Source organism: Salmo salar, chromosome 20 (genome assembly GCF_965601325.2).
Source record: "Salmo salar chromosome 20, fSalSal1, whole genome shotgun sequence".
Taxonomy (NCBI): domain Eukaryota; kingdom Metazoa; phylum Chordata; class Actinopteri; order Salmoniformes; family Salmonidae; genus Salmo; species Salmo salar.
In genome coordinates, this window is record NC_138310.1 from 26,741,990 (window position 1) to 26,768,464 (window position 26,475).

The 26,475-nt window shown below is 41.4% G+C and overlaps 3 protein-coding genes and 1 long non-coding RNA gene across 9 annotated transcripts in view; 2 read left to right on the forward strand and 2 right to left on the reverse strand.

The window, feature by feature from the left end:
- LOC106580357 (RILP-like protein 1) overlaps nt 1-2,535 on the forward strand; it is a 29,164-nt gene extending 26,629 nt beyond the window's left edge. Inside the window, exons 7-8 of one of the 3 annotated variants that reach the window (XM_014161303.3) lie at nt 746-833; nt 1,456-2,535. In XM_014161303.3, the coding sequence (XP_014016778.3) occupies nt 746-833; nt 1,456-1,461 (94 nt within the window). In that variant the 3' untranslated portion in view covers nt 1,462-2,535. Of the gene's footprint in view, nt 1-745 lie in introns of all 3 variants that reach the window. The other 2 variants (XM_045703138.2, XM_014161304.3) reach the window with 2 other exon arrangements.
- Nucleotides 2,536-3,498: 963 nt separating this feature from the next.
- Nucleotides 3,499-7,829, forward strand: rilpl2 (Rab interacting lysosomal protein-like 2). The gene is made up of 4 exons (XM_014161305.3): nt 3,499-4,012; nt 4,222-4,373; nt 4,470-4,604; nt 5,082-7,829. Exons 1-4 carry the CDS (start codon nt 3,719-3,721, stop codon nt 5,101-5,103), a joined length of 603 nt encoding a protein of 200 aa, XP_014016780.3. The 5' UTR covers nt 3,499-3,718; the 3' UTR covers nt 5,104-7,829.
- Nucleotides 7,830-7,849: 20 nt separating this feature from the next.
- LOC106580356 (uncharacterized) lies at nt 7,850-12,748 on the reverse strand. Of its 4 annotated transcripts, none has more exons than XR_014381826.1 (5): nt 10,885-12,748; nt 10,394-10,524; nt 10,186-10,270; nt 9,875-10,024; nt 7,850-9,789 (listed from the first exon to the last, which is right to left on the reverse strand). It is a non-coding gene; the product is annotated as an uncharacterized LOC106580356 (long non-coding RNA). The 4 variants fall into 4 exon arrangements; XR_001322873.3 differs by having other exon boundaries at nt 7,850-10,024; nt 10,885-11,036; nt 12,229-12,743; XR_001322870.3 differs by having other exon boundaries at nt 7,850-10,024; nt 10,885-11,036; nt 12,124-12,742.
- An 8,732-nt stretch (nt 12,749-21,480) lies between these two features.
- mtrfr (mitochondrial translation release factor in rescue) lies at nt 21,481-25,882 on the reverse strand. Its single transcript, NM_001140830.2, is given in 2 exon segments — nt 21,481-21,804; nt 25,412-25,882. Coding segments are annotated over 2 exon segments (501 nt in total). The 5' UTR covers nt 25,682-25,882; the 3' UTR covers nt 21,481-21,573.
- Nucleotides 25,883-26,475: the final 593 nt, after the last annotated feature.

Below are 26,475 nucleotides of genomic sequence, written 5' to 3' on the forward strand. Positions count from 1 at the left end.
GACATGATGTGTGTTCCTCCCACTATGAGCAGTCCGTTTCTTAGGATACAGATTAGTTATTTAAATTATGAACTTCACAGGGTAGTGAAAGTGCAAGGTGATGAGCTTGATGCTCCTTCACAATAAATATTGAGGGTCTTATTCTGGTGACATGATCATCGATGCTTGGCTGCAGTTTGTCAAATAAAAATAATCTTGCTCTTTTATCACCAACAAGTCAATTTGATGGAAATACATCTCTGGTGGGAAAATTATTTTTATGCGGATTTTAGAATATTCGCATGAAAATCTGTCGCCAATTGGATGCAAACCTAACTAATGTTATGTTTCCTGTCATGGTGGTTAAGGCTTGCAGTCAGGGATTTGACCTAGCTTTATATATGTATGTCACTGACCAATATGCTTGCTTGAGCACTAAAACAAATAATGACAATTTAATTTCCACAATGCTTGTTTGGGAATGTTATATTAGTAGAAAGACCAGGACGAAGGGATGAAGTTTCCGCACCCTTCTGTGACATTTTTCAACTATCATAATCATTTCTTGAAGGTCATTTACAAATAATTGTGAAGAGAAGAAAAATGACCAGTCCATAAATAAATGGTTTATTATTTAAGTAGCTTACTTCGTCTAAATGTGGCTTGCCTCCTTTCCCAACCTGGGTGCTGCAAAGAAGTCACTTTGCACAAACTCTGACAACTTTTTTTTTTGCTTATGTCTCTTCATCTTTACTTCTTTGGACAGGATATTCACTGCAGTAATGCCGATGGTAGCAGCAGGGTTGATTGCAGACGATCCAACGTTACAGCCGATCAGACGACTTATGTCCTGTGTATGAACTTTAACATTTATTTTATCTCTTTTTGTGATGTCATTGTTCTTGAGCCAAGCACCGCCACTGTGCCAAAGCCCCTCCACCGCCTGTCATCTCAAATGCAATACTTCCTTGTGATCATGTGTGCAGGATGTGGGAGTATTCTTATTGGCTGATAATGTGTAGATCTTGAACCAGCTCATCATAGAAGATGCCACAATCATTAAAAATGGTCACCTCTTTTGCCAATATACTAATCCAGCAACTCACTATTACAAGTACAAATCCACATATGCATGTTGTCTGAGTTAGGATTGTCTCATAGCATGGATATTCGCTGTTGACAGCTCTTCATTTGTTGAATAAAGTGGAGTGACTAACTATGTTACCCTCTGACAGGGCAAAGCTTATGCACCTCCCCAACCTTTTGTTTAGCACTTTTCCTCATGCATGCTCTCATTCTGCTTTTGTCCTCACTCTGAGAACTCAATGTCACTCACTCACTCTGCATGAATAATCTGAAGTGTAACCACTGTATTTTATTGATCTATTTTAGCAGTAGTATTGTCATGGCTATTTTTTATATTTTTTTGGCATGGTGTAACCTAAATTCTTAATTTCTGTCATTGCACCTATCCAGGTTTAGCATCTTCTCTGGAGAAAAGAGGCGACCAGAGGAAGTGATTTGTGGGAGAGAGATTATTTGCACACAGAGCAGGCTCAGGAGGCACTGAAGCATCCATAACCAGGAACCTACACTGAATGCACAAAACATTAGGAACACCTGCTCTTTCCATGTATAGACTGACCAGGTGAATCCAATTGAAATGTATGATCCCTTATTGATGTCACTTGTTAAATCCACTTCAATCAGTGTAGATGAAGGGGAGGAGACACGTTAAAGAAGGATTTTTAAGCCTCGAGACAATGGAGACATGAATTGTGTATGTGTGCCATTCAGAGGGTGAATGGGCAACACAAAAGATTTAAGTGCCTTAGAACGGGGTATGGTAGTAGGTGCCAGGCGCATTGGTTTGAGTGTGTCAAGAACTGCACCGCTGCTGGGTTTTACCACCCTCAACAGTTTCCCGTGTGATTATCAAGAATGGTCCAACGCCCAAAGAACATCCAGCCAACTTGACAACTGTGGGAAGCACTGGAGTCAACATGGGCAGCATACCTGTGAATGCTTGACACCCTGTAGTCCATGCCCTGATGAATTGAAGCTGTTCAGAGGGCAATAAGGGGTTACAACTCAATATTAGGAAGGTGTTCCTAATGTTTTGTACACTCAGTGTATAATGTCCCATGCTGGTGGTCTCCAAGTAAAAACATGAAGAGCTTCATGCTAAGAGGGATTGTCAGGACAAAGTTGTCTTGTGGGGACAATGGATTCAGGAGAGAATAATGTGCAATCTGAGAGATATTCTGTGCCTTTTGAATTCATATTTAGTTGTGCAGACTATGGTGCTTTATACTAGCAATAAGTATTAGAGTGTAACTTCAGAGATCGCTCACATGTTTATTTGTATCTATTAAAGCAAACTTATACCAAGTCTGATGATGCCTCAAGGTAGACAAAATATATTGAAGGCATTTTGACATGGTTTGATGTGATAACTATCGGTCATATTTAAATTGTATTTATGTAAAGATTTTATTTGGACTATGCTGCACTTGAGTTTCCTAGTGTCTGAATAAAAAGCTGGCATATTGTTGACTATCTGTGATGTGAATATGATCACCTGCCATTTTTCTTATAGATATAAATATGAAATGACACAATGTTTTAATGCCTGTCAGTTCTTGCATTAAAATGTGAGATATTTTGGCCTTGTTCAATTTGATAGTTTTATCCCTGATTTTTCAGGGGCCCCTGCAAACTTTGAGACCCCCAAGGCCCCCCAGGTTGACGGAATGTCAATCAAACTTCGAAATTCAAAGTATAGTGTTGAAAATACCGGGGAAATATCACGTGCTGTTTCACCTGATTAGTGTGTCCCTACTGGATTATGCACATGGCTTCACCTGTCGCCAGGGAACAGGCCATTGCTATTGGCTTATTTGTATGTCACTTATACACTGGATACAGCAAGCAGTGATGCCAATTTAGCAATTTTGTTGCTAGATTTAGCAACTTTTCAGACTACCCTGGCAGCTTTTTTTTCAAACAGCACCTAGCAACAAATTTAGCTACTTTAAAAATGTATTTGGAACTTTTAGCAACTTTTGAAAGGTGACTCAAACGCTAAAATGCATGCATTTTCCCTCTAAATGACACAAAAACGATTTTCTCTGTCACACACTCGGTCACAACACACGTGCCTGGCTGCAAAAGTGCATCGTGAGGACGTCACCAGCAGGCACTCAGCACGCTCGAAGCAATTTCAGCAAATTGCAAATTATTTGTTGGCTGACTGCAGCAGCAGTAGTACGGGTTCGACAAGCCAACCACAATGAATATAGTTGGTCACGAATGTTTGATCTTGAACAGAACTCACAACATCAATCAACATGTCTCAATCAAAATTGTACAGAAAAGAGTGGGTGTCTGTACCTGAACAAATGTGAAATTATATTTTTTGCCGAGATGGCCAGTCTATTTGAGTAACGTTGTTGTGTATTCCCACGTAATGACGCAGTTTACGTAATCACGCAATGACGTCACATTTAGCAACAAATCAACCTGCCTCTAGCAACTTACACTGAAAATTTGTTGGGTCTATCCAGTTAGCCAACTACCGGTAACTTGAAGTGGCTACTGTAGCATGCATGGAACTAAACTTAAAGTTCATAAGTATTTTGTATGTTAAATGTCACAACGCTTGATTTGAGAAATCGGTCCCACCGTTTGAGAAAACAAAAACTTTTGTTGAATTCATTGCGTTTTTGGAGCACGAGCAATGGAAGAGTTGAGCGAGTCTTCACCTGCTTTGGCGTTCGAGAAGGAAGCATTTGAGCTGACTGTGGAAGATGTTTATGACATTTCATACGTGATTGGCAGAGATTTGCTGAAAATAAGTACTACAGGTGAGGAAGTCTCCGATTTGCAATTCAAAATTGTCCGGGTTTTGGAGATGTTTGAAACGTTAGTGAATAAGTATAACCTGTCACTGGAGGAGCTGAAAATGGAACGAGACAACTTGAAGAGTGAGCTGGATAGAATCGTGAGAGAAAGTTCTGCCGGGCAGGAAGCGGTGAGTTTGATCTTTTCAAACCAGGAAACTAACTGGTCAAAATCGATACCTTTTAAATGTTCCATAAAGTCTCTAACTGGACTACGTCTGTCAGGGTATGTTCAAGCATGTTGTAACTTTTCACTGGGTTGCTATACACTACTGTGCAACATACAGTTGTGGACTCCTTTTTTGTTCTACGTTTAGCCCTTTAATCAATATGTTCTCAGCAAACACTAGGACCAAACAAACTGGTGGTGGACCTGAAAGATCCCAATAGACCACGCTTCACAATGCAGGAACTGAAGGAGGTGCTTCAGGAGAGGAACCAGCTCAAGGCCCAGCTACTGGTGGCGCAAGAAGAGTTGCAACTCTACAAGAGGTAGAATACACAACCAGACTTGACCAGTCCCCATGCAACCCGCACCACCTCACCCCAACCCACACAAAAATGTAATGTAGTGCTTTGTATTTGCAGTGGGATGCTGCCACAGGGTGAGCAAGCCATGGTAGAGGTTGACTTAGTATCTCCATCCCCTTCGAAACCTGTTCCTGACACAACAGATGAGACTAAAGAGGAAGCTAACGAAGGAATGACCACCATCAGAAAGCTGTGAGCAATTAGCTTTTTTCACCATTCAACTTTGCATAATCACAGTGAATTGCAAAAAGAGCATGCAGTATGACATGGTTTATTTACACCCTGAAAACAAGTATTTCAGAGAGAACCATAGTATCACACAGGAGACAACCAGGTGGTTTGTTCTCACGGTCTGTCTCTGCCCTCGTAATGACCTGCTTGTGACCGGCTGGCTGTGTGTGTTTGCTGATGCTGTGTGATTGGGAGAATCTGACTTAAGAGGGGGAAAGCGAGAGCTGATACCACTTCAGCAAGCCAGCTCCGCTGCTGTTGTCAGTATTGTTATTGTCGGACTTAACGTGACTCAGTCAAGCCTCAGCTGACACTGCAAATTCACTCAATCCCCCTTCGCCTCCTCTAAGACTAGTAATGTCCAGGGATGTACATTGTGTTGTCCAACTATTTGCAGAGCAAGTTCTCTAAAATAAACATTCTTATTTCTTTTTGTAGGTTTTCATTCAGACGGAAATAAGGACAACCTATGAGAACAAGGACCTAAGGCATTACTAACGATAAACCAAACATTTTTATGCACATGCTTTTTATCAATGCTTTGTAATAGATCAGTTTTCAGTAATGAATTTAAATGTTTTTAACTGGAATAATTTTGGCTTTTGAAACGATGACTCAGTGTTGTCTTTTTATAGATTTAACTGTTGTCATTAATACAGTTATGGGAAAATAACTTTATGCTCATTTAGGTCAAATACCATGGTACAGACCAATGATTTATCCAGTGCATTCAGAAAATATTTAGGCCCCTTATAGCCTTATTCTAAAATTTATTAAATTGTCCCCCCAATCTACACACAATAGCCCATAATGACAAAGCAGGTTTTTAGAAATGTTTGCAAATGTATTAAAATGGAAATATAATTTACATAAGTATTCAGACCCTTTACTCAGTACTTTGTTGAAGCACCTTTGGCAGGGATTACAGCCTCGAGTCTTCCTGGGTATGATGCTACAAGCTTGGCACACCTATATTAGGGGAGTTTCTCCCATTCTTCTCTGCAGATCCTCTCAAGCTGTTAGGTTGAATGGGGAGTGTCGCTGCACAGCTATTTTCAGGTCTCCGGAGATGTTCAAGTCTGGGCTCTGGCTGGGCCACTCAAGGATATTCAAAGACTTGTCCCTAAGCCACTTCTATGTTGTCTTGGCTGTGTGCTTAAGGTTGTTGTCCTGTTGGAAGGTGAACCTTCACCCCAGTCTGAGCGCTTTGCTCCATTCATTTTTCCCTCAATCCGGACTAGTCTCCCAGTCCCTGCCGCTGAAAAACATCCCCACAGCATGATGCTGCCACCACACATCGCTGTAGGGATGGTGCAAGGTTTCCTCCAAACGTGACACTTGGCATTCAGGCCAATGAGTTCAATCTTGGTTTCATCAGACCAGAGAATCTTAAAGTACCTTTTGGCAAACTCCAAGCGGGCCATTGTGTGCCTTTTCTTGAAGAGTGGCTTCTGTCTGAGCGCTCTACCATAAAGGACTGATTGGTGGAGTGCTGCAGAGATGGGAGAACCTTCCAGAAGGACAATCATCTCCACAGAGGAACTCTGAAGCTCTGTCAGAGGGACCGTCATGTTCTTGGTCACCTCCCTGACCAAGGCCCTTGTCCCCCGATTGCGGCGTTCGGCCGGGCGGCCAGCTCTAGGAAGAGTCTTTTGTTCCAAACTTCTTCTATTTAAGAATGGAGGCCACTTTGTTCTTGGGTTTCTTTAATGCTGCAGACATTTTTTTTGGTCCCGTTCCCCAGATCTGTGCCTTGACACAATCCTGTCTCTGAGCTCTACAGACAATCCCTTGACTTCATGGCTTGGTTTTTAGACTCTGACATGCACTGTCAACTGTGGGACCTTTTATATAGACGTGTGTGCCTTTCCAAATCACATCCAAACACTTGAATTTACCACAGGTGGACTCATCAAGGATGATCAATGGAAACAGGATGTACCTGAGCTCAATTTCAAGTCTCATACCAAAGGGTCTGAATACTTATGTAAATAAGGTATGTTTTCTTTTTAAATTAGGAAAAAAATCTGACCTGTTTGCTTTGTCATTATGGGGTATTGTGTGTAGATTGCGAGGAAAAAATTATTTTATACATTTTAGAATAAGGCTGTAGCGTAAAAATGTGGAAAAAGTCAAGGGGTCTAAATATTTTACGAATGCACTTGATGACTGTGTAGAAGCCACCGCGCACCCATCTTGGCAATCCTACACAATTGTAAAAAATGAATTGCCGCACAGTGGTGTCATAATACCCATAAAGTCTAGAGGTCAAACAGGGAAATGGTTCCAATTGTTTTTCCACCATTCATTTTTCTCATAGGGGATTTTAGAAACAGTTAAGGGGTGTGTCATGAAGGCTTACCCTGGCGTGACGTTTGTTAACCATCTAAATTGCTTTCAGGCAAAGTGACTTAAATATATTTTGTACTATTTACTGAATCAAATGCTAATTAGCGTCAAAGTAGACATCATGCAAGACTACAAATCCCTGCAAGCTGCTCCACGTCAACTCTAGTTAACGCCTTTGCTAACAGGTAGTGTAAATTTAACTCCAGACCATTCACAGAATTACCAATTTATTCATTATTACATTTGTCTTCCCTGTGGCTCAGTTGGTAGAGCATGGCGTTTGCAATGCCAGCATGGTATGTGCAACGCCAGGGTTGTGGGTTCGATTCCCACGGGGGGCCAGTACAAAAAAAAAATGCATGTATTCACTACTGTAAGTTGCTCTGGATAAGAGCGTCTGCTAAATGACGTAAATGTAGCTAACGGTTAATCCAGAGATTTTTACTATAATTCGTCAGTCTCATCCATATCATGGCATTTCTAGTTCTTAATGATTAGCAACTAATTAGCGTTTCATTTGTTGGGGGTAAATACAGGCAAATATTTTGATAAATCACCTTGTCTGAGGAGAGATTTACATGGTTAGCAAAATGTCACGCCAGGGTAAGCCTTCATGACACACAGCTCTTCTAAAATCCCCCCATGAGAGAAATGAATGGTGGAAAAACAATTGGATCCATTTCCTGATTTGACCATTAGGTTTAATGGGTATTATAACTCATACTGTGGTACTCTATAGAAATGCATTTGTCCAGGTTAGTTTGGCACATTTATTCTATTAAACACCAATGTATACTTTTAAATTATGAGCTAAACAAAAATAAAGTATTGAGATGACTTACTGTCCCCACAACAAATGTTTTTCCTTAACATTTTAATTGAAATACTGTTGGCTTCAAAACCTCCACAATGGTCAAAATATAGCATTAGCAATCCAGGGTTTATATACATCATTGGTACAGACTCACAACTGTGTCCTCAAACAAAGGAACTGTAACAGTTCCTTTGGACACGTGGTTGAACATTGTGACGATGGAACCCTTCAAAGACCAAAGTTCAAGACAGGTTGCAACAGTAGCCCTAGTAGAGACAAAGACAGGACCTCCAAGGGCTTGATTCCATCTATAGTGCTAAAGAGATGCAATCAACATTAAGGCAAACGCTGCATGTCAGTTCAATATGAAATGGCTTTTTAACTCTGAACTTCAGCAATACTGATGGAATCGAGCCCCACGACCACTATACTGCCCCAGATTCACTATACCTGAATCCCATCAGCATAATCTGCCTCTACCTGGGGGTTGAGTAGCACAGATCATGGTAATGAATCCCTCCCAAAAAGATTTGTGGATTAGATCAATATATAGTCTCTTGTAGCAAATATAAAAGGGTTTGCAAAATTGTCCCGAAATTGCATAATAATTGACATTTTAGGCTCTGAGTGACTGACCATAACTATTTCACGCTAGTTCACACGAGGGCTTTTTTAAAGTCCATTTTATCTTTCAAATAATAGAGCAGCTGTAAAGAAAGCAGTTTAGAATTATGAAGTTACAAATCACTTCATTTGTTGCACATTTTGAAATACACTGACCTACAGGGAGGATGCTGGACTGTTACATGTCTGTGAATATTAATTGGTACATTGTCAAAGGCCAAGCTAGCTTTTCTATTCATTGCAAAATGAGCTTCCATGCTAGCCAGATTGCTGAACAGATTTGTCTGTAGACTTAATTTACTCTCAAAGAGCAACATACTTTGTAAATTGTTAAAAATGTATTAGGATTTCACCCATTGCAAAATACATACATTTTAAATCAAGTATAAGCTGATGTCCCAGAATCCTGGAGAGCATTGACGATCATATGAAAATTGTTGCTTCAACTAGAACCATACCTAGCATTATAAATTAGCACGAATATAAAAAGTGTTTAAAAAATAGCTAATGTTACAAAATATTATTCATCTTCTTGGAAGCACAGGCCTAAAAATGTATAAAAACTACCCCCAAATCCAGCAATAAATTGATATACAGTTTTAAGAAATTGACCCATGTGTCATCTTGAAGGTTGTCTTCAATATTGTTCATTCTGCCACAGTTTTGCCCAAATACATTACTTGAAAGGGCAGATTAAAAATAAACAAAAGGTGCACTTAATTTGTCTCACCTGGAATGCCAAGTTTGCAGTTCAGGGCCAAGGAAATTGTAAAAAAAAAAAGCTTTAATCAAATGCACCTAGTAATTTTCTTGAATACTCTGGTGGTGTAAAAACAGCACATCAGTATTTGAGCCAAGGGTGAGCCGAGATGGATTCCTTGCTGCGGTCACCATGGTCATAAAGCAGCTCTTCCTCTGACTCAATGTCCCTGGAAGCCACCAGTATGAGATGAGGTATTTCATCTATGTCATGGAGTTTGGTCTGGCAGTTGCCAGTTTAACTGTGGTTTAGCAGCCTTCCCAGGCGAGTTGATTCTTTTGTAGCATCCACAATGTAAAGAGGAAATTACAGGTTTTAAAACATCCATGAGCAAGCTGATAACATCTACATTGTGGCAATGCATAAGTCATAGTTAATACAAATTTAAAATGAAGTTTGAGTAGATACCAGTATGTTTTGCTGAGATACTGGAAATAGTACATGTAACAGCCAGTCCTGGGGTCTTGGGCATACAGAGCCCCTCTCTCCTTGGCATCAGTCAAATGCAACAAGTCTCCATGATACTCAATTACAAACTTCCCCTTCTTGAAACATCTGACAGCAAATACTCCTCTTCCCTTCCCCTCTATATGTTTGGCCTATTGGGGTTCAAGTACAGGTCAAATCAAATTCCAGGTTAAATGATCCATTTCAGTACAATGTTACTTTAATTTCTAAACTAACCTGCAGTCCTTCAACTCATTATCAGGTAATCAAGGTGTCTGTGTTCTTCGTACTGTTGGCAGAGTGTGGTGTTTAATGAGTAAATAAACATTATCATCCTAACCAGGATGACGAATATGGCATAATCCAATGCAATCCCCAGAGTGGAAACTGTGGGTTAAAGGGATAGTTCAGGGATAAAGGGCTACTACATTGCTAAAATTCCAAACCATCCACACATTAAATTCTGAGCAAGAACACGTTTTTTTTACTTGTTCTTGCATGGCATGGTTGATCTTCAAGCACAACTCACTCTGGTATTATAAACTGACCTTCAATTCAGCTTTGCTTTTTCTGGAACTCCGTCTAATAGGATAATCTGTGACCTTCCTGTTTTGGGCAGCATTGCTTTCTGCTCTGGATGAAAAGAAAATACAGTATTCCATGGTCAGATGATCTGGTGTTGAAGTGCTGGCTTGATCAAATACTGTGCTTAATTTGAACAAATATTTTACTGACATGTTTGTCAACATTACTTACTTTTTGACTAGCCCCCTTCTCAGTTTTGGGCTTGGTGATATTGCCATCTGGTACAGTTGGGTTGGTGTGATTTTTTTTTAGATCCTCCTCCTGGACATGCAGGGTAGTTGTCTCTCTGGGTACCAGTCTCCCTGAATAGAATAGTGAGGAAAGAAGCACAGTGTACATCAGACTTTGTTGTATAAGCAAAACATACAGCTTCAGGAGGGGAATGCTATGGATGCCTAAATAAACAAACAATTAGTGTCATAAGACATTGGTCAGTGGACATTACTGCCATTCACAGGAAATTATTCTGGGGGGGTCACTTACCTCTGATCTGATTCAAAGGAATTAGAGGTTAAAAAATATATATAATAATATGGAGTGCAAGCATTGCCATGGTCTTATTCAGACCAATATTGTATGATGATGAAAAAGAGCAGGTAGTCCAAGTAACAGATTTTAATTGTCATCATTGGTGGTGGTTCAAAGGACAAATGGTGGGTTACCTTTCCCTTTCTTTTGATGGCTCAGTTTAAAGAGCACATTTCTCAGGCACATTTTCCGCTTGGATGACAGAACTTGAGTAGTCACACAGAGGAGATCTGGGTTTGCTGGGACTCCGAAGACTTTGTATAGTAGGCTGACAATTACCTGCATCCTGCAACAGTAACAGATGCAACATGCACTTGTGGCTGACCATTACATGTATTTTCTTTGTTTTGTTAATGGAATTTTTTACTTTTATTTAACTAGGCAAGTCAGTTAATTAAAACTTCTTCGGGATCGGTGTCCCATCCATGGGACGGTTGAGCTAACGTAGGCTAATGCGATTAGCAAGAGGTTGTAAGTAACAAGAACATTTCCCGGGACATAGACATGGCTGATATTGCCAGAAAGCTTAAATTCATGTTAATTTAACTACACTGTCCAATTTACAGTAGCTATTACAGTGAAATACCATGCTATTGTTTGAGGAGAGTGCACAATTTTGAACAGTTAAATTAGGCACATTTGGGCAGTCTTGGTATAAAATGTAACATAAATGCAATGGTTCATTGGATCTGTCTAAAACTTTGCACATACTCTAACATCTAGTGGCCAAAATCTAAATTGCACCTGGACTGGAATAATACTGTGGCCTTACATTTCAAAGATGTAAAAAAAAAAATACAAAACTGTGGTTGTTTTTTTAACATTTTGTACCAGGTCTATTGTTTTATTCTCCTACATTCCTGTCACATTTCCACAAACTTCAAAGTGTTTCTTTTCAAATGGTACCAAGAATATGCATATCCTTCCTTCCGGGCCTGAGCTACAGGCAGTTAGATTTAGGTATGTCATTTTAGGTGAAAATTGAAGAGGGGCGGATCCTTAAGAACAAATTCTTATTTCCAATGGTGGCCAAACTCTAACAACGCTGGGCCAATTGTGCATAGCCCTATAAGAGTTGTGATACAGCCTGGAATCAAACCAGGGTCTGTAGTGACGCCTCTAGCACTGAGATGCAGTGCTTTAGACCGCTGCGCCACTTGGGAGCCCAACACGAACTTGTATAACTTAACTAAATGAAAAGTATTGATAACCAATTTCCAACACCTTTAATAAGTTACCCCATTCATTTTTGGTTTATTTTCCTTTGTCTTCTTTTAGACCTGAAGGGTTTCCTCAGGACTATTGTTGGTAGTCAGTACTTTTTTTCCCCTATTGAAGGCAAACATGTCAGGAGGTAAGCTTTAATAGCCTACCATATCCACAGTATATCCATCGACGTCTATGATAACTAGCTAGCTGATAGCAATCTGCGTCCCTCATTTGACTAAGGAGTAACGTCGTTGTCAAGTTAACTTTACCTCTAAACAGCCTTGTCTCGACTTTACTACTCATAAGTTTCCCTACTTGCCTTTAGCCATGTCAACACTCCCACAACTAGACAGTATGTGTACAAGTTCGTGTTAAAAGTTTTGCAATGTTCGCGTGTGCTTCGTTGTATTTTGCTAGCGAAACAACTGTATTGCTAAAAACCGAATAGAAACGCCAGAATAACAAGACATGGACTTCCTGTCATTTAAAAAGCTACTGCATCCCTAATTGGTTAAACGCTACTTCTAGTAGAACGTGATTGGCGTGGCGCGAAACATACTTTAGAAGCCCATCGTAAATTCACTCTGGAGTGCAAGAGTGCGCTCTAGGCGTTCGTAAATTCTGAGCGTTGTGACTTCACAACGTCAGTCAAGCGAACTGGCTAGCTACATCCAGAAACATTATGAGAGAACACCCCACTCTGACCATTTTACTCGACCTAGCAGAGCTGGTTAGGCTGTTTGTGTTATCCAGAGCATTGGTGACTAACTGCTGCTGGCAACAATTTAATTACATCTTTTATTCCTTTTATGTATTAATGAAATTGTTGCCAGAAGCACAGTTACAGTACTAACGCTCTAGACAACATAAATTATCAGAGAGGTGTTCTCATTTGTGTCTAGAAGTAACTTACCAGTTAGCTTGGGTGCTTGTCTGCCGTTGTCAGGTCGCTTGGATCACAATCTTATAAGGCGCTGGATTTACAAACGACCCAGACCACACTGACCAACTGGAGGCAATTTGCGAACGCACCCTTAGGATATCCTGAGAAGGTATTTCATTTGAGTTGTCTGCCCTTGATGTGATAACAAAAAAAATAGATTTTGTGCAATGCAAATCTATGCGGAATCTCAGTAAGCAACATGTTTTCATTCTGTGTGTGTATACATTGTAATGAAACGGTAGGGAGCAGGCCTCGGACCCTCGACCTTCTAGCCCGAAGTCCAGCGCGCTATTGACTGTGCCGCAAAAGCATGCTCAAGAGGCAGAGTCGATATCCGTGCTTATAAACCCAGGGTCGTTACACTACTCCCTCCTTTCAAAGAGCGCGTCCTCGCGACTCCGTCTTATAGGACCACGCTCACTGGCCAAGCACACGCAAGGTCCAATCACTTGACACCAATGTAATGAAACGGCAGGTAGTAGGCCTTGACCCCGAAGTCCAGTGCGCTATCGCCTGTGCTTCAAAAGCGCTTATAAACCCAGGATTGTTACTATATATAACTCAGCAAAAAATAAACGTCCTCACTGTCAACTGCATTTATTTTCAGAACCCTGTCTTTCAGAGATAATACAGATCTTCATTGTGAAGGGTTTAAACACTTAACAACCGTTCCACAGGTACATGTTCATTAAGACACTAACAGGTTAGACGGTAGGCAATTAAGGTCACAGTTATGAAAACTTAGGACACTAAAGAGGCCTTTATACTGACTCTGAAAAACACCAAAAGAAGGATGCCCAGGGTCCCTGCTCATCTGGGTGAACGTGTCTTAGGTATGTTGCAAGGAGGCATGAGGACTGCAGATGTGGTTAGGGCAATAAATTGCAATGTCTGTACTGTGAGACGCCTAAGACAGCGCTACAGGGAGACAGGAGGGACTGCTGATCATCCTCGCAGTGGCAGACCACGTGTAACACCTGCACAGGATCGGTACATCTGACCATCACACCTGCGGGACAGGTACAGGATGGCAACAACTGCCCGAGTTACACCAGGAATGCACAATCCCTCCGTGAGTGCTCAGACGGTGCGCAATAGGCTGAGAGAGGCTGGACTGAGGGCTTGTAGGCCTGTTGTAAAGCAGGTCCTCACCAGACATCACCGACAACAACGTCTCCTATGGGCACAAACCCACTGTCACTGGTGATCCTAACTGACCTAAAACAGGGAATTTTTACTGGGATTAAATGTCAGGAATTGTGAAAAACTGAGTTTAAATGTATTTGGCTAAGGTGTATGTAACCTTCTGACTTCATATATACCCATATGTGTGTGTAAATATATATGGGGTGTGTGTGTGTGTGTGTGTGTGTGTGTGTGTATATATATTGATTGTCACAGGCCAGCTCATAGCAAAAATGAGGGGACACGAACAACAGGTATAGGCCAATCAAAACGGTTCTTTATTATAAACCAAAAACGATTAACTTTAAAGAAAAAGGAATGAGGTGTGGAAATGTCATAATGTAGGGTGTATGTAAAGTGCAGGGATGCATGAATCTGTGTGTGAATATGACTGAGTGGAAACTACGTAAAACTACAAAGGAACAAACAAAACAGGATCATACCTGGAGGAGCAGAGAGAGAGAGAGAGAGAGAGAGAGAGAGAGGAGTGGTTAGTGAAGCAGTTTAAATACCCTGAGCCCAGGTGGCTCCAATCACTAACGACCCTCCTCTGCCTGCAGGAGGAACCGCCCCTGCACTGCAGAGGGGCCGTGACACCCCCCTCCTTAAAATGAGGGTCCCACCCTCAACGCAACATATTTAAAACAATCCAAAGTTGTCCCCCACCAAACAAACAAAAAAACGGATACCAGTCCCGGCTCCTAACAGTAGCCCTGTGTCCCCTAGCTGACTGTCCACCATTCAAACTCAGCAGCCCTGGTACCTGGGGAGCAATTTAAGAGGAAAGAGGCGCAGACAGCCCGCAGGGGTCAGCAGAGAGAAAATACAAACTAGGTTAAAGGAGCACGGGACAGAGCATCAGCAATGATATTATCCTTACCACTAATGTGTCTAATATCCAGGTTGAATGGTTGCAAGAACAAAGCCCAACGCATCAGGCGCTGGTTGGGATTTTGCAGGGACTTCAGAAAAATAAGTGGGTTGTGGTCAGTGAACACAGTTAACCTCCCTGGGCAAGGTGGGATGAATTCGTCCCACCTACGTAACAGCCACTTTAAGCCTGTGGCGCGATTTTCAAAACCTTAAAAATCCTATTACTTCAATTTCTCAAACATATGACTATTTTACAGCTATTTAAAGACAAGACTCTCGTTAATCTAACCACACTGTCCGATTTCAAAAAGGCTTTACAACAAAAGCAAAACATTAGATTATGTCAGCAGAGTACCAAGCCAGAAATAATCAGACACCCATTTTTCAAGCCAGCATATAATGTCACCAAAACCCAGAAGACAGCTAAATGCAGCACTCACCTTTGATGATCTTCATCAGATGACAACCCTAGGACATTATGTTATACAATACATGCATGTTTTGTTCAATCAAGTTCATATTTATATCAAAAAACAGCTTTTTACATTAGCATGTGACGTTCAGAACTAGCATACCCCCCGCAAACTTCCGGGGAATTCGCTAACATTTTACTAAATTACGATAAACGTTCACAAAAAGCATAACAATTATTTTAAGAATTATAGATACAGAACTCCTTTGTGCAATCGAGGTGTCCGATTTTAAAATAGCTTTTCGGTGAAAGCACATTTTGCAATATTCTGAGTACATAGCCCAGCCATCACGGCTAGCTATTTAGACACCCACCAAGTTTAGCACTCACCATAATCATATTTACTATTATAAAAGTTTGATTACCTTTGGTGTTCTTCGTCAGAATGCACTCCCAGGACTGCTACTTCAATAACAAATGTTAGTTTGGTTCAAAATAATCCATCGTTATATCCAAATAGCGGCGTTTTGTTCGTGCGTTCAAGACACTATCCGAAGTGTAAATAAGGGTCACGAGCATGGCGCATTTCATGACAAAAGATTTCTAAATATTCCATTACCGTACTTCGAAGCATGTCAACCGCTGTTTAAAATCAATTTTTATGCAATTTTTCTCGTAAAAAATCGATAATATTCCGACCGGGAATCTGCGTTTAGGTAAACAGACGAAAGAAAACAAAGCATGGGGTCGACTCGGGCACGCGCCTGAGTCTCACAGTACTATAACCAGCCACTATCCAAACGCGCTACTTTTTTTCAGCCAGAGCCTGCAAAGCCACAATTCAGCTTTTTGCCGCCTTCTGAGAGCCCATGGGAGCCGTAGGAAGTGTCACATAACAGCAGAGATCCCCTGTAATGGATAGAGATAATCAAGAAGGGCAAGAAATTGTCAGACAGGGCACTTCCTGCATGGAATCTTCTCAGGTTTTGGCCTGCCAAATCAGTTCTGTTATACTCACAGACACCATTCAAACAGTTTTAGAAACTTTGGAGTGTTTTCTATCCAAAGCTAATAATTATATGCATATTCTAGTTTCTGGGCAGGAGTAATAATCAGATTAAATCGGGTACGTTTTTTATCCGGCTGTGAAAATACTGCCCCCTAGCCATAACAGGTTAAAGAAGGATTTTTAAGCCTTGAGACAATTGAGACATGGATTGTGTGTGATTCAGAGGGTGAATGGGCAAGACAAAATATTTAAGTGCCTTTGAACAGGGTATGGTAGTAGGTGCCAGGCGCACCGGTTTGAGTGTGTCAAGAACTACAACGTTCCTGGGTTTTTCACGCTTGTCTCAAGGATGGTCCACCACCCAAAGAACATCCAGCCAACTTGACACAACTGTGGGAAGCATTGGAGTCAACATGGACCAGCATTCCTGTGGAACGCTTTCGACACCATGCCCCGATGAATTGAGGCTATTCTGAGGGAAAAAAGGGGTGCAACTCAATATTAGGAAGGTGTTCCTAATATGAAATATACACTCAGTGTATATTTATATTCCAGACTCTGATATTGCTCATTCTAATATTTCTCAATTGTTTTCTTTTTATTTTTGGGATTTGCGTGTATTGTTTGTATCATTAGGTATTACTGCACTGCTGGAGCTAGGAACATAAGCATTTTGCTACACCCGACCAATAAAATTGTATTTGATAAAGCAAGATGAAGGTTCACTTACTGTTAGCTGTTTTACCATAGATTCACAGTTTTTTTTGCCATAACAGTGTTGTCTCTTGTGTTTCATAACCATGTTATTATAACAATTCAATAATGATGAGACGGAAGACAGGAATCAGTTCAACCATTTATCTAGAACGTGCTCCGTCTACAACACATACAACCCCATGATGCTCTGCGGCACAACCCCAATACAACTTCAAGACAATGTTTTTATTTTTATTCCCTCTCGAGTTTCCATTAGCTTATGAACTGTCGCTGTAGTTCAGGTAAATGTGCAATGCAAAATACCTCTGTGGGAACCTGTTAAAGGCGCACAACAAGTATATATTTTGTATTGTTAGAATTTGTTCTCTGTGATATGAACGTTCCAAAGGTTTCCAAAAGTGTATCACAAGCAGGGATTATTCATGTTTCTAAACATTTAAACAGAGCATCAGGACTGTAGTACACATTGCCCCAGCAGTGGTCCATATGTTTCACTGAAAACAATAGGGAAGGCTGTATGCCTCCTTGGGTTCTCGCGATCTAGTACTTGCCGTGTGAAATCTACTATGTACCATTGGGTTCTGTAAAGTTAAAATTTGACGGACTCAAGAACTTGTGTGTTTTTATCTTTTCTTTTTCATTTGAAGGTATCATTCACGCCAGGGGGCTTATAATGTGAATGCTTGGCAGAAACCGAGAGAAATGCAAGGCTCTAACAGGCAAGGTGAAAACAAAGTTACTAGATTGAATTGGACCAATTCTCCAGACTGAAGATCAAAGACTCAAAAGACAAAGCCCTTTGATTTTATTGGTCCAATAAAAGTATTGAGTAAATTTGATTAGTGTAACGTTAGCTAGCTACATAGTTGTCTTTGTATCAAAGATAAAGGTAAACACAGCCACTGCTAGCTAGCCAATTCTACCAGCTAGCAGTACTGTATCATTTTTAGTCAATAAGATTTTTGCAACGTAAGCTTTCGAGTTGTGTAGTCCACTTGTGTAGCTAGCAGGACTGACTTTGTGTTAGCTAGCCAACGTTTAATTAGTTCTGCGTTATGAAAGGAACTAGACACAGACACGAATGATCCATTGGTAGTTTGTTGTAACCAAGTATTGGTGCTAACCGTGTGTTATTGGATGCTAGCATGCTAGTTAGCTACGGCGTCATAAGACACGGTGCACTGGGTGGGTTTCACGGAAGAATACTGTACCAAGTTATCTAGCTGAATAAACAAAGTTTGAGCCTATTCCAGGAAACATTGAACCACTGTAGTTTACATCAATTATAATTTCTAAGTGGAAGTTGGAATAGTTATATTTGAGTGTTTCAGCGAATGGTTAGTGAGGGAGGCCCTGCTCTCTCGCTTCCCCAGATGTTTAGTTAATTTTCTTTCCAATCTCCTTTGCATTAGCGTAGCCTCTCCTGTAGCCTGTCAATTATGTGTCTGTCTATCCCTGTTCTCTCCTCTCTGCACAGGCCACACAAACGCTTCACACCGCATGGCCGCTGCCACTCTAACCTGGTGGTCCCAGCGCGCACGACCCACGTGGAGTTCCAGGTCTCCGGCAGCCTCTGGAACTGCCGGTCTGCGGCCAACACGGCAGAGTTCATCTCAGCCTATGCTACCCTCCAGTCCCTCGACTTCTTGGCGCTGACGGAAACATGGATTACCACAGAAAACACTGCTAATCCTACTGCTCTCCTCATCTGACCACGTGTTCTCGCATACCCCGAGAGCATCTGGTCAGCGGGGTGGCGGGACTGGAATCCTCATCTCTCCCAAGTGGACATTCTCTCTTTCTCCCCTAACCCATCTGTCTATCTCCTCCTTTGAATTCCATGCTGTCACAATCACTAGCCCATTCAAGCTTAACATCCTTATCATTTATCGCCCTCCAGGTTCCCTTGGAGAGTTCATCAATGAGCTTGACGCCTTGATAAGTTCCTTTCCTGAGGATGGCTCACCCCTCACAATTCTGGGTGACTTTAACCTCCCTACGTCTACCTTTGACTCATTCCTCTCTGCCTCCTTTCCATTCCTCTCCTCTTTTGGCCTCACCCTCTCACCGTCCCCCCTACTCACAAGGCAGGCAATACGCTTGACCTCATCTTTACTAGATGCTGTTCTTCTACCAATCTCACTGCAACTCCCCTCCAAGTCTCCGACCACTACCTTGTATCCTTTTCCCTCTCGCTCTCCTCCAACACTACTCACTCTGCCCCTACTCAGATGGTATTGCGCTGTCGCAACCTTCGCTCTCTCTCTCCTGCTACTCTCTCCTCTTTCATCCTATCATCTCTTCCCTCTGCTCAATCCTGCTCAATCCTTCTCCAACCAATCTCCTGATTCTGCCTCCTCAACCCTCCTCTCCTCCCTTTCTGCATCCTTTGACTCTCTATGTCCCCTATCCTCCAGGCCGGCTCGGTCCTCCCCTCCTGCTCCGTGGCTTGACGACTCATTGCGAGCTCACAGAACAGGGCTCCAGGCAGCCGAGCGGAAATGAAGGAAAACTAGCCTCCCTTCGGACCTGGCATCTTTTCACTCCCTCCTCTCCACATTTTCTTCCTCTGTTTCTGCTGCTAAAGCCACTTTCTACCACTCTAAATTCCAAGCATCTGCCTCTAACACTAGGAAGCTCTTTGCCACCTTCTCCTCCCTCCTGAATCCTCCTCCCCCTCCTCGGACGACTTTGTCAACCATTTTGAAAAAAAGGTTGATGACATCCAATCCTCGTTTGTTAAGTCAAACGACACCGCTGGTCCTGCTCACATTGCCCTACCCTATGCTTTGACCTCTTTCTCCCCTCGCTCTCCAGATGAAATCTTGTGACTTGTGACGGCCGGCCGCCCAACAACCTGCCCGCTTGACCCTATTCCCTCCTCTCTTCTCCAGACCATTTTCGGAGACCTTCTCCCTTACCTCACCTCGCTCATCAACTCATCCTTGACCGCTGGCTACGTCCCTTCCGTCTTCAAGAGAGCGAGAGTTGCACCCCTTCTCAAAAAACCTACACTCGATCCCTCCGATGTCAACAACTACAGACCAGTATCCCTTCTTTCTTTCCTCTCCAAAACTCTTGAGCGTGCCGTCCTTGGCCAGCTCTCTTGCTATCTCTCTCAGAATTACCTTCTTGATCCAAATCAGTCAGGTTTCAAGACTGGTCATTCAACTGAGACTGCTCTTCTCTGTGTCACGGAGGCTCTCCGCACTGCTAAAGCTAACTCTCTCTCCTCTGCTCTCATCCTTCTAGACTTATCTGCTGCCTTTGATACTGTGAACCATCAGATCCTCCTCTCCACCCTCTCCCAGTTAGGCATCTCCGGCGCGGCTCACTCTTGGATTGCGTCCTACCTGACAGGTCGCTCCTACCAGGTGGCGTGGCGAGAATCCGTCTCCGCACCACGTGCTCTCACCACTGGTGTCCCCCAGGGCTCAGTTCTAGGCCCTCTCCTATTCTCGCTATACACCAAGTCACTTGGCTCTGTCATATCCTCACATGGTCTCTCCTATCATTGCTACGCAGACGCTACAAGACCATGGTGCTTGCCTACGGAGCTGTGAGGGGAACGGCACCTCCGTACCTTCAGGCTCTGATCAGTCCCTACACCCAAAGAAGGGCACTGCATTCATCCACTTCTGGCCTGCTCGCCTCCCTACCTCTGCGGAAGCACAGTTCCCGCTCAGCCCAGTCAAAACTGTTTGCTGCTCTGGCACCCCAATGGTGGAACAAGCTCCCTCACGACGCCAGGACAGCGGAGACAATCACCACCTTCCGGAGACACCTGAAACCCCACCTCTTTAAGGAATACCTGGGATAGGATTAAGTAATCCTTCTAACCCCCCCCTACCCTCCCCCCCAAAAGAGATATAGATGTACTATTGTAAAGTGGTTGTTCCACTGGATATCATAAGGTGAATGCACCAAGTCGCTCTGGATAAGAGCGTCTGCTAAATTACGCAAATGTAAAACATCATTGTTTCTTAAAACTGAGGTGGCACGTTGGGCTTCAACAAAAAAGTTACCCATGACATGTACTTGACAGGAATGTCCTGGTTTTATGTGTTCCCATTGTCTAAAAATACATTGTATGTAGCAAAGCCCCTATCATTTAGAGAAACTCACATGGATTTTATAACGGGCATTTTGACAATGGAGGAGTACTAGCTAGTATCTTTTAACATATTTAAGCATGAGTGACAGCAAAAGGGATAGTGCCAAACACACTGTGATAAACACACCACATTATGAATGGACCATTGTAATAAAGCCATTGTTTGTGTCTTTGTATTTATTACCCAGTGTAATAAAACTTAATTTCATTACAACTACAGAAAATACTGACAATCCTGTATCTTAGACAGATTGATAACAATTTAATTGATTTCAATAGGTGTTCTTTATTTACAATACAGATCACGATCAGGTAGGACATATTTGTTGATCAGACAACATTTTATGTTCATGCATACTTTTCATCCCCTGTCATCCCCTGGTTTGTAGTCTGTCATCAGTGCCTCTTTGAAAAGTCTCTTCTTCTCCAAATTCTCGTTTGCCTTTTTCCTCTTGTCTTGTTTCCTCTGTATAGACTCCTTCTTATTCTTCAGAATGTCGCTCTCTTCTCCCTTGTAGGTGACCTCAAGCTTCTCCCTCATTATCTGCCGAGCTCTTTTGCGGTTTGTTTCCACCGATCTGGTTTGATGGCACTAAATTACGAGAGAGGAGTTAGCAATAAAAATGTACAGATTACGGTACCTCCTAAACAGGTGTCGAGGGCAAGGGAGCACCTCAGTTTTTTTTATTTGAGAATACACAGAAAATGTATTCTGATCAATTCTAAATAAATTATTTAATTACCACAAATTCCATGAAAAACAATAAAATGACAATCCAAATAATTTTGTAGTCTACAGCAGCCTAGTGGCAGGTAAATGGTAGCTTCTTCCCTGTCTTCTCTCTGGCGGTGGTGAGAATGATGAACTGTAGACTACATGTGTGCACTGCGGAGGCCCATTGGAGGCTTGACAACTTTGGCCAATAAGATTTTTTTTTATTTAATTCAGCTGTATCTGCCTTGATGTTCATAAATCTCCACCAACCCTCTCTTGCGCAGTGGAATTCAGAATGATGTGACCACTTGGTTACGGTGACACCGTTCTGCCGGGGACACCCAAAACAGAGTGGCCACTGCAAAGCCCAAAAGCCTGACCCCCCTCTGGAAGTTGCTGTAGCCCTGCTTGGGATATTTAGCCTATATTGACTATGTCAGGGTGGGAAATTGGAAATGTGAATTTTGGACAAATTGGAGGTAATAATGCATTTAAGTTATAGTTTATTGAGATGCATGAATACACTACATCAAAAGCTTGATTTTATGATTGTTTTAAAACAAATTCCCTTCAATTCTACCTAGTAATGATATACAGTATCTCACAAAAGTGAGTACACCCCTCACATTTTTGTAATTATTTGAGTATATCTTTTCATGTGACAACACTGAAGAAATGACACTTTGCTACAATGTAAAGTAGTGAGTGTACAGCTTGTATAACACTGTAAATGTGCTGTCCCCTCAAAATAACACAACACACAGCCATTAATGTCTAAACCGCTGGCAACAAAAGTGAGTACACCCCTTATTTTGACGGGACAGCAAATTTACACTGTTATACAAGCTGTACACTCACTACTTTACATTGTAGCAAAGTGTCATTTCTTCAGTGTTGTCACATGAACAGATATTCTCATATTTACAAAAATGTGAGGGGTGTACTCACTTTTGTGAGATACTGTATGTTCACTTCTTGGTCAGTTGAGTTGATGATTAAATCTATGCAAATACATTCTATGAATTGATAGTTCGTCTGTTTTATTTTATTCTGTAATAGGGTATATTGAAAACAAGTGTTCAAGCTAATTAAATCAACGTTTATTTAGCTGTCCTTTAAGGACCCGAAGGGCGCTCCAATAGTTCAAAATAACTTTTGCCTACACCTAATAGTCCAACTCATCAATTATTACATTCTTATTACAAATAGAAGATTATCACTTCTCACAATGGTTCTCGTTTTGTTGTTAGATCAATGTCTCACAAGATCACAATCTCTTAATTTGTATTTTACATAAATAACAGAACCGACTATAACGTTAGGTACACGTTGCTCCAACGTGTACCTAACTATAAACATCAATGCCTTTCTTAAAATCAATACACAGAAGTATATATTTTTAAACCTGCATATTTAGCTAAAAGAAATCCAGGTTAGCAGGCAATATTAACCAGGTGAAATTGTGTAACTTCACTTGCGTTCGCTGCACGCAGAATCAGGGTAAATGCAACAGTCTGGGCCGCCTGGCTCGTTGCGAACTAATTTGCCAGAATTTTACGTAATTATGACATAACATTGAAGGTTGTGCAATGTAACAGGAATATTTAGACTTAGGGATGCCACCCGTTAGATAAAATACGGAATGGTTCCATATTTCACTGAAAGGAAAAACGTTTTGTTTTCGAGATGATAGTTTCCGGATTCGACCATATTAATGACCCAAGGCTCGTATTTCTGTGTGTTTATTATATTATAATTACGTCTATGATTTGATAGAGCAGTCTGACTGAGTGGTGGTAGGCACCAGCAGGCTCGTAAGCATTCATTCAAACAGCACTTTCGTGCGTTTTGCCAGCATGTCACGTCCTGACCAGTGTAAGAGGTAATTTGCCATAGTAGAGTGGTCAGGGCGTGACAGGTGGTTGTTCTGGGTGGTTTGGGGGTTTTCTGTTTCTAGGTGGGATTGTTCTAGATGTCTATTTCTATGTGTTGGTTTCCATGTTTTGGCCAGGTATGGTTTCCAATCAGAGGCAGGTATCTTTCGTTGTCTCTGATTGGAAGCCATACTTAGGCAGCCTGTTTTCATTTGGGGTTTGTGGGTAGTTGTTTCCGTTTAGTCTAGTGTACCTGACGGGACTGTTGTTGGTCATTTTGTTGTTTTGTTGTTAAAGTGTATTTATTAAAGACAAAGAATGAGCACTATACACGCTGCGCCTTGGTCTCCATTCAACGACCCCTATGACACAGCAGCTCTTCGCTGTGCTTCAAGCATTGCGCTGTTTATGACTTCAAGCCTATCAACTCCCAAGATTAGGCTGGTGTAACCGATGTGAAATGGCTAGCTAGTTAGCGGGGTGCGTGCTAATAGCGTTTCAAACGTCACTCGCTCTGAGACTTGGGAGTGGTTGTTCCCCTTGCTCTGCATGGGTAACGCTGCTTCGAGGGTAGCTGTTGTTGATGTGTTCCTGGTTCGAGCCCAGGTAGGAGCGAGGAGAGGGACGGAAGCTATACTGTTACACTGGCAATACTAAAGTGCCTATAAGAACATCCAATAGTCAAAGGTATATGATATACAAATCGTATAGAGAGCAATAGTCCAATAATAACTACAACCTAAAACTTCTTACCTGGGAGTATTGAAGACTCATGTTAAAAGGAACCACCAGCTTTCATATGTTCTCATGTTCTGAGCAAGGAACTTAAACGTTAGCTTTCTTACATGGCACATATTGCACTTTTACTTTCTTCTCCAACACTTTGTTTTGGATTATTTATACCAAACATGTTTCATTATTTATTTGAGGCTAAATTGATTTTATTGATGTATTATATTAAGTTAAAATAAGTGTTCATTCAGTATTGTTGAAATTGTCATTATTACAAGTAAATAAAAACATTTTTGGGGGGGGAAAATAATAATAATAAAAAAAAGTTAAAAAAAAGACAATATGTGTGGGCATGGCAGACGTTGCAATTGGAGGATGCATTTTATGCATATTCTATAACAGGGCTCTCAAACCCTATTCCAGGAGAGCTATCCTGTAGGTTTTCATGTCAACCCTAATCTAGCACAGCTGATTCTAATAATTACCTGGTTTATAAAATGAATCAGGTTAGTTAAAACTGGGGTTGGAGTGAAAACATACAAGACGGTAGTGCTCCAGGAACGGAGTTGGAGAGCCCTGTAATGATAGGTTATTCAATAGGCTACATCTCTCCATACAAACTTTGATTGAGGAAATTATGACGTAATTTACATTTTTTGCGCTCCTTTACCTAAAAAATTATCACTACACCACTGCTCCTAAATGGGGCACCTTACCTACCTATATGGGGGACCTAACATCATATGCCTATGGCAGTATGGCTCAGGAAGGATAGCCTATCTAAAAGTTTATGTATTTCGTGTTGTCCATGTGTAATATTGGTTGTCTTATGGTCATCATGAACTAAAAAGGCTTAATGTAATATGTTAGATAGTCACCTTAACGACAATGCCAGTTGGGATGTGCCTGAGTACCACACAGTTGCTGGTTTTGTTGGTCGCCTGACCACCAGGTCCAGACCCTCTTACAAACTGCTCGTCCAGCTCGTCTTCATTTAGGACAGGGAGATCAATGTAATCTTTCTTACCGTTGCTCTGAACATGTGCCAAGCTAACCGGTGGCACAGTAAAAAGTGGAGGTCGTCCTGAGGTTCCCCATGTTACCTTCCCAGTCACTTGAAAGATCAGGTTAACGAATAATCTTGACATTACCCTTCCGAATTACGTGAGAGCGCTCAGTTTGCATTTACACTAAAAGTGATATCTCTCTTTACAGTGTTCCAATAATGCAGCGGACAAATTTAGGCGAAAATATGATTGTTTTCACGTGTAAATACAAAAGAAACAATCACTTCCTTTTCAGCCTCAGCAAATCAAGTTCACCGTTTACTTTTTCTTCCCTCCTGGATTGGTGGCTATGAACCAACAGTGGCACACTATCGCCACCACATGGACTGAAGTATAAGGAGGACCAACACCTCAGTGAAGGCTATCATAGCTGTCTGACATGATTTCCTTTTACGAGTACCTTTTAATGTATTCTAGAGCATAATCAAATGGTAAAAAGGATCTAATTGGGAAAACAGACAACACCCTCCATATGCAACAATTTCTTTACCTTTTCACGATCAAATGTTGGTCTGTGGAAGTAGATTTATCAGTGCCTTCAGAAAGTATTCCCCTTGACATTACCACATTTTGTTGTTTTACACCCTGAATTTAAATTTAATTGGGATTTTATACCCCATAATGTCAAAGTGGATTTTTTTTATTCAACATTTTTACAAATTATTTAAAAAGAAAAGCTTAAATTACTTGAGTCAGTAATTATTCAATACCTTTGTTATGGCAAGCCTAAATAAGTTCAGGAGTAAAAATGTGCTTAACAAGTCACATAAGTTGCATGGACTCACTCTGTGTGCAATAATAGTGTTTAACATTGAATATCCCTTTGAGCATGGTGAAGTTATTAATTACACTTTGGATGGTGTATCAATACACCC